The sequence below is a fragment of the Lactuca sativa genome, chromosome 2, assembly GCF_002870075.4.
Source record: "Lactuca sativa cultivar Salinas chromosome 2, Lsat_Salinas_v11, whole genome shotgun sequence".
NCBI lineage: Eukaryota > Viridiplantae > Streptophyta > Magnoliopsida > Asterales > Asteraceae > Lactuca > Lactuca sativa.
Window position 1 is genome coordinate 73427493 of NC_056624.2, and position 8052 is coordinate 73435544.

The following is an 8052-nucleotide window of genomic DNA, read 5'->3' on the forward strand; positions in this document are numbered from 1 at the left end:
ATCTTTATATCCTCAAGTATCCTTTTAGTATATTAATGATATGCTTACCTACTTTTAGTTTTGAACCACGTATTGACTTATAAACATTTGAAATGATCGTAGGATGATTATCTAGATTGTTTTGGTGCACCAAAGGTGATCGGCAAGATTGGAACAAACATCAAATATTTCAGTTGCTCCTGGTTGGTAGTGAAAGCTCCTGGTTGGTAGTGAAAGCATTGGAACTTACCAATAATGAGGAAACAAATTAAAGAAAAAAAGGAAAAAAAAAGCCTACATGTAAGTAACCAATAATCACCACTACTCTTTTTTATCTAACAAATTATTATACATTTAGTTTATTCCATTTTACTCCTACTTTTTCTTTATCCAGGATAACTTCCTATGAGAAAAAAAAGTTATTTTTTTATTGCAATAAATAAATGAATTGTATCACACTCTCCATTTAAATTTTTGTTACTTTATTCATATATTTGAAACCATGGGGTTTATGTTTTTTTAAATATCTTTTAATATTTAAATTTGGTTTTGATGGCTAAAAAAATTAGGGTGTATTTGAAGATTATTGGTGCAAGAGTTAGGAGAAGTTTATCACATACATTGATGCTCACCTAAGCAAAGCAGTACAAGAAATATTGAAATATGTCCATTTGCATATTCTTTAAGAATGCATCATTCTTAAAGAATGGAATGTAGAAGAATGGAGCTGCAAATCGGTCATGTTGTAGAATGTTTCATGTATTTGTAATTTTTATTTTATTTTATTTTCATGTATTCTTAAAGTTCTTTAAGAATGCAACATTCTTAAAGAATGGAATGTAGAAGAATGGAGCTGCAAATCGGTCATATTGTAGAATGTTTCATGTATTTGTAATTTTTATTTTATTTTATTTTCTTGTATTCTTAAAGAATGTTGTTTCTTCTTTCAAAAATGTTAAATTACTGTTCAAAAATCCAAAAATTTCTAATTTATAACTTATTCTTCAAGAATATATTTATGCACTTGTAATTCTTGTCTTATTTTTCTATTTTCATAGATTGATATTTCTTTCAAGAATGTTGTTTATTTAACAAACAACAAATAACACATATTCTTCAAAAATAATCTTTACAACTGAAATTGATAATGTTATCCTAATAATATTTTGGGCTTTATTTTGTATTGGGTTTTATGATTGGGCATTTTCGCTAGGAAACCCTAATTAGCTTGTCTATATATTATGTCTTTCCTTTTCATTGTATTTGTACTTCTCTTTGATAATAATATGAAACCCTAGCCGTTATATGTATTTCACTTGTTAGTTTACATGGTATCAGAGCTCGGTTGATTATCTGTAGTTTTTTGTTTTTTTTTTGGGGGGGGGGGGGGGGGGAAGTACTGTTCATCGGAGGTACTGTTCATCGAGTACTGTTCACCGACGATATTGTTTCATCGGTGTTACTATTCACCCGACGATTATTGTTCATCGACGTTACTGTTCATCAAGGCTACTGTTCACGAGTACTGTTCACATGCACTATTCATTGTCACCATTTGCAATTTTGGGGTATGCTTCTTTTGCTCGTTTCTGTATTTGGTTTGGTTTGATTTGTTCGTTTGTCGGTTTTGAGGGTTTCGTTTTTGTCTAGCTTTGTTGATTTCGAGATCTTGATCGTTTTTTGCTGCTACTCGTATTTACTATTTGACTGATATTGAAATATGGCCCCAAGAGATGATTCTCTTCAGTCCATTAGTATTCAACTTGATGGCAAAAACTATGCCTATTGGAGTTATGTTATGAAAAATTTCTTGCGGGGCAAGACTATGTGGGGGATTGTTACAGGTGACAAGAAGAAACCAACAGACGAGAAGGTCGCTAATTATGAAACCTTACTGGACTCATGGGAGACTGATAACTCCATGATCATTACTTGGATTAATAATTCTGTCATCCAGTCTATTGGTACTCAGTTAGCGAAGTATGACACGGCAAAGAGGTTTGGGATCACTTGGATAGGTTATATACTCAGTCTAACTTTGCAAAGCAGTATCAGTTAGAGTATGATATTCGAGCCCTCCAACAGAACAATCTTAGTGTTCAGGAATTTTATGCAGCTATGTCGGATTTGTGGGATCAGTTACCTCTTACAGAACCTGATGTGTTGAAGGCTTTTAAGCCTTATACTGATAGAAGGGAAGAGCAACGTTTGGTTCAGTTCTTGATAGCATTACGTTCAGATTTTGAAGGTCTACGTGGATCAATCTTGAATCGTACACCTCTTCCCACTGTTGATTCGGTTGTTCACGAGTTGATTGCAGAAGAAACTCGTATCAAGTCCCATGCTGACAAAGCTCCTAAGACAGCCACTCCTGCTGTCTTTGTTGTTTCACAACGACCCCAATCTTCAAACCAAAATCGTCCCAGAGTTGCATTTGATAAGTGTGCTTTCTGTAAGAAGAAAAACCATTAGAAGGCAAATTGTCCTTTACTGACAAGCAATGGAAATTAGCAGCAACGGCAAAAAAGATCACCAGCACACTCTCAGTCTTCTGGACAGTCACGTCCCTCTTTTTCATCTTTTAGGCCACCACAGTACGCTGCTGCTACACCTTCAGTTGAGAATGAAACAGATTTCACAACACCATCAGCCTTGGATCCACAGATTGTTGAGCAGATCAGACAGTTCTTAGCTACCAATCCAACTGCCATGTCAGCTTCCATGTCTCATTCAGGTCTGTCTTTATCCAACATGTCAGGTATTCCTTCATCCTTGTGGATATTGGATTCTGGTGCATCTCATCACATGTCACCACATTTTTCATCTTTTGCTTCATTATCTTCTCGTATACTTGTCTTTGTTATGTTTGCTAGTGCTACACCCATGTCAGTAGAAGGTGTTGGTTCTATTGTCACTCCTTATATATCGTTAACAAATGTGTATTACATTCTTACACTTGCTTTGAATCTTGCATCGGTCAGTCAGTTGTGTAAATCTGGTTGTTAGGTCTTCTTTTCTGATTCATTCTGTTGTGTACATGACATTCGGTCTTGGAGGGTGATTGGGATAGGCCGTAGACTTGGGGAGCTTTATGTCTTGGAGCAGCTACATGTTGCTAATGTTGTTGCATCTAGTGTCGATTTTTCGTCTTTTCGTTTAAACCCTTCATCGTCTCCTTTTTATCTTTGGCATTCTCGTTTGGGACATGTTTCAGCGTCTCGTTTACAGTTTTTTGTTTCCATTGGTGTGTTCGGCTCTTTGAAATTTGATGATATTTCTGATTGTTGTGGTTGTAAACTGGGAAAATTTTCTATTTTATCGTTTAATAAAAGTGTCACTCGTTCTGTTGCTCCCTTTGATACTGTGCATTCTGATGTATGGGGTCCCTCTCTGATAACCTCCAAGTCAGGAGCTAACTATTATGTTTCATTCATTAATGATTACACTCGTTATACGTGGGTTTATTTTATGAAGCGTAGGTCTAACTTTTTCACCATATATAGTGAATTCAGAGCTATTGTCAAGACTCAACACTCTGCTATCATAAAATGTTTTCAGTGTGATCTGGGAGGAGAATTTACCTCCAATGATTTTAAACAATTATTGGCATCTGATGGCACTATACATCAATCATCTTGTACAGACACTCCTCATCCTTATGGTGTTGCAGAAAGAAAACATCGACATCTCCTAGAAACTGCTAGATCCTTACTACTCTCTGCTCAAGTTCCCAATATGTTTTGGGGAGAAGCTGTTCATACCGCTGCTTATGTTATTAATCGCATTCCTACTACGTACACTTCGGGAAGTCTCCTTATGAAATGTTGATTGGACAACTCCCAGATTATTCTTCATTACGAGTGTTTGGGTGTACATGTTTTGTCTTGAAGCCTCATGTAGAGAGATATAAGTTGTCTTCAAAATCAGCTCTTTGTGTTTTTCTGGGATATGGTATTGGTCAGAAAGGTTATCGGTGCTATGATCCTTCAAATCAGAAACTGTATGTATCTCGCAATGTCACCTTTTTGGAGCATATTCCATTCTATAGCATTCCTGTTCAGTCACATGATGCAACCCGAGAGGAGCTCCGTACTATTGATCTGTTTAGCATTGACATTGATGATCCACCACATGTCACTGATCCACCACTTGCTGCTGATCCACCACATGTGGCTGATCCAGCACCTATCGTTGATCCTCTGTCTGCAAATCATCAAGACCCCCCCTCCATCGAGACCTTATCATAATAAGAAGTCCACAAAGCTTCCTGAATTTGTATATTCCTCTTACTCACTGGCTTTTGCCTCTTTTATTGCTAATGTACATCGTCTCTCTGAGCCAACATACTATAAAGAGGCCATTTATGATCCCCTTTGGCAGACCGCTATGGCTGAGGAACTTGCAGCTCTTTATCAGACTCATACATGGGATCTGGTTCCGCTTCCACCTGGAAAAAACACACGATTGGGTGTCGTTGGGTTTATAAAATCAAAACAAAGTTTTATGGATCTGTTGAGCGTTATAAAGCCAGACTTGTTGTGAAAGGGTACACGCAAAAGTATGGTATGGATTATGAGGAGACGTTTTCTCCTGTTGCAAAAATGACGACTGCTCGCACCTTGATTGTAGTTTCTTCCATTCAGCAATGGAAGATTTATCAAATGGATGTCAAGAATGCTTTCTTGAATGGTGATCTTCATGAAGAAGTATACATGTCTCCTCCCCTGGTATTGCTCACCGACTAGGTGAAATTTGTCGACTTCGGAAGGCTCTATATGGCCTCAAACAAGCCCCTCGTGCTTGGTTTGAGAAATTTTCTATGGTGATTACTTCTCTTGGTTTTCAACCAAGTAACCATGATTCGACTCTATTTATTCGATGTACGAATGCAGGCCGGATTATTCTTTTCTTATATGTCGATGACATGATTATTACTGGTGATGGTCATGATGGTATAGAGTCTTTAAAGCGTGATTTGGCTCACTGTTTTGCTATGAAAAACTTGGGATTACTTCGTTATTTCTTGGGGATTGAAGTTGCTCAATCTCCAAAGGGTTATCTTTTATCTCAAACGAAGTATATTTAAGATTTGTTTGAACGTGCACGACTCACGGATAATCGAACAGTTGATACGCCTATAGAGAGTAATGCAAAGTACTCTCCAACTGATGGTGTCCCATTCTCAGATCCAAGTCTTTATCGTACCATTGTTGGGAGTTTGGTTTACTTGACTGTCACTAGACCGGATATTGCTCATGCAGTTCATGTGGTTAGCCAGTTTGTCACTGCTCCTACTACTGTTCATTGGGGAGTTGTTCTTCGTATTTTGAGATTTTACGTGGTACTCAGTTCCACACTCTTATGTTTCCTTCTTCATCCTCTCTTGAGTTGTGTGCTTATAGTGATGCAAATTGGGATAGTGATATTTATGATCGTAAGTCCACTACTGGGTATTATGTTTTTCTTGGAGATTCATTGATATCATGGAAAAGCAAGAAACAAGATGTTGTTTCTCGATCTTCTATAGAATTTGAGTATCGAGCCATGGCTATCGCCACTTGTGAGATTGTTTGGTTGAGATGGCTTCTTGCAGATATGCGCGTTCACATCTCTCAGCCTACCCCTTTGTATTGTGATAACGAGAGTGCGATAATGATTGCCAAGAATTCAGTGTTTCATGAGCGCACAAACCACATTGAGATTGACTGTCATTTCACACGTCATCATCTCCAGAAGGGCACTATCTCCCTTCCTTATGTTCCTTCCTCTTTGCAGATTGATGATATTCTTACAAAGCCGTTGACTGCTCCTCGATTCCATTTTCTGTCTGACAAACTCTCAATGCTTATTGTTGTTGCATTGTGAGTTTGAAGGGGGATGTTAGCCTAATAATATTTATTTTGTATTGGGTTTTATGATTGGGCCTTTTCGCTAGGAAACCCTAATTAGCTTGTCTATATATTATGTCTTTCCTTTTCATTGTATTTGTACTTCTCTTTGATAATAATATGAAACCCTAGCCGTTATATGTATTTCACTTGTTAGTTTACAGATAATTCTTGCAATTATAGAAGAAGCTAATTCTTTATTAATTTAAATTGATTCTTAATCTTTAATCTTCAATAAAATCAAGTTAAAGTTTACGATAAAACACAAAATTCTTCGAGAATGCTCTGTGCAATTTGAAAATGATTAAAAATCATATCAAAATTGAACTTAAAACGTGAGAAAAAGATTAGTCAAACCAATATGCTTAAAATCCGTTTTTCCTAATTTGATTTAAACCAAAATGTCCAATTTAACCTTTTGATGGTATCAAAATGCAAAAAAGGTAAGAGGGTTGTAAAAATGCAAGTTGAGAGGAAAAGCAATGTACTTGATGTTTGAGAGCACTTGCAAGCATTTTCACGACCAAAGCCATTGGTGGGCGTCGTGATGAGTCCTTTTCCAAACATTGATATGCTAGTTTTACAAACGTATCACGCGAATTCTGTTCCATTTGTTGCTTTAGCTTAAAATCAATAATCTCATCTATATTGTTTTCATGATAGCTTTTTACCAACTCCGCGAGATTTTTTCGCACATCCTTACAACTTAAATCAACACAAGGCCTTGAGCACAAAACTTCAAACAGTACGACGCCAAATGAGTAGACGTCTGATTCTTTCGTTAGTTCATTCTTCTCTATATAGTTTGGATCACAATAGCCAAGAGTGCCCACAGGATTGGAGAAAACAAACGTGTATTGTTGGTTGGCAGGGCCATGTTTTGACAAGCCAAAATCAGCAATTTTGGCATTCCAATTTTCGTCCAACAAGATATTGGCGCTTTTAATATCCCGGTGCAGGACTCTTTGTTGGGTCCCCTTGGGATCATGAAGGCACGCCAAGCCACGTGCAGCCCCAAGACATATCTTTAGACGTTTAATCCAAGTGAGGTTAGATTTATCTAGATGAAAATCAAGGCTTTTGTTTGATGCATATTCATACACAATGATCCTTTCTTCACCCTCATTACAAAATCCAAGGAGTGAGATTATATTTTCATGTTTATGACTGGTAAGCAACATGATCTCTCTCCAAAATGAAATATCTGCTTGCTCTTTGGAACGATCCAAGCGCTTTACGGCACCTATGGTAAGACGCTTAGAGTCAAGGAATTCTCCCCTATATACTTTCCCAAATCCACCTTCTGCGATATAGTTGTTATCAGCGAAGTTGTTGGTGGCAGTATTAATGATATCAAGTTTATATTTGTATTGATCAAAACAGTCCCTGAAAGAGGACATTGTGTTTGTGGTCAACTACACCTGTCAAAGAAAAGTAAACATATATTATTATAGGGACTGAAAGAAGATACAGATACATCTTTTATCGAAGAAAACACCATTAAATTGAAGTGTTGGGAATAGCTAATACTGCATCTATTGTTGCTAAGCAAGCTAGTGATGTATTATGCAAAACCATGAAAAGTATTCATCCATTTTCCAAATTTTGAGGATGAATTTGTACTTTCTCAAACACTACATCAAATTTCCATTTCAAGCAACATAAACTCCACATTTGGGGATAAGTTGGTACGCTTTGTTATACAAAGGTCACTTGAATTCTAAACATAAACAAGACTAATCAAATGATTCATCTCTATAGAGGACTTGTTTGGATCTGTATTGGAGGCAGAAGAGAGACCATATGTAGATATTTGAGCAAAACTAGAAGTAGACGAAAGAAAATTGATCCAAACATAATTTAAGGCAGAAAATTAGCTTTACACCATTGAAGACTATACAAGTTTGTATGTAAAGTAATCGACAAAGTCCAGGCCTTGGTGGATGAAACGTTAGGTTCTAATAGTTAGAAGCAAAATCACTTTATGTGGAAGGAAAATTTAATCCGGGAAGTTAACAGAGAAAAAGTTACCTGAGACTGATGAACGCAGACCTGAGAAAGTCGTCGAACAATAACAACGAACGGGGGAAGAATGTGAATGGGTTATGACGCGGTAAGATAAGAAAATGATGATGGGCTGTGCACTAAAAATGAATTATCCCTTCTTTTGAAAGCCTTTTGCATA

The 8052-nt window shown here is 36.8% G+C and overlaps 1 protein-coding gene across 1 annotated transcript in view; it reads right to left on the reverse strand.

The window, feature by feature from the left end:
• Positions 1-8052, reverse strand: part of LOC111909134 (receptor-like protein kinase HERK 1) — an 11477-nt gene extending 3425 nt beyond the window's left edge. The window contains exons 1-2 of the mRNA XM_023904921.2: positions 7899-8052; positions 6356-7288 (exon numbers count right to left, since the gene is read on the reverse strand). Of these exons, the coding sequence (XP_023760689.1) occupies positions 6356-7267 (912 nt within the window). The 5' untranslated portion in view covers positions 7268-7288; positions 7899-8052. The remainder of the gene's footprint in view (positions 1-6355; positions 7289-7898) is intronic.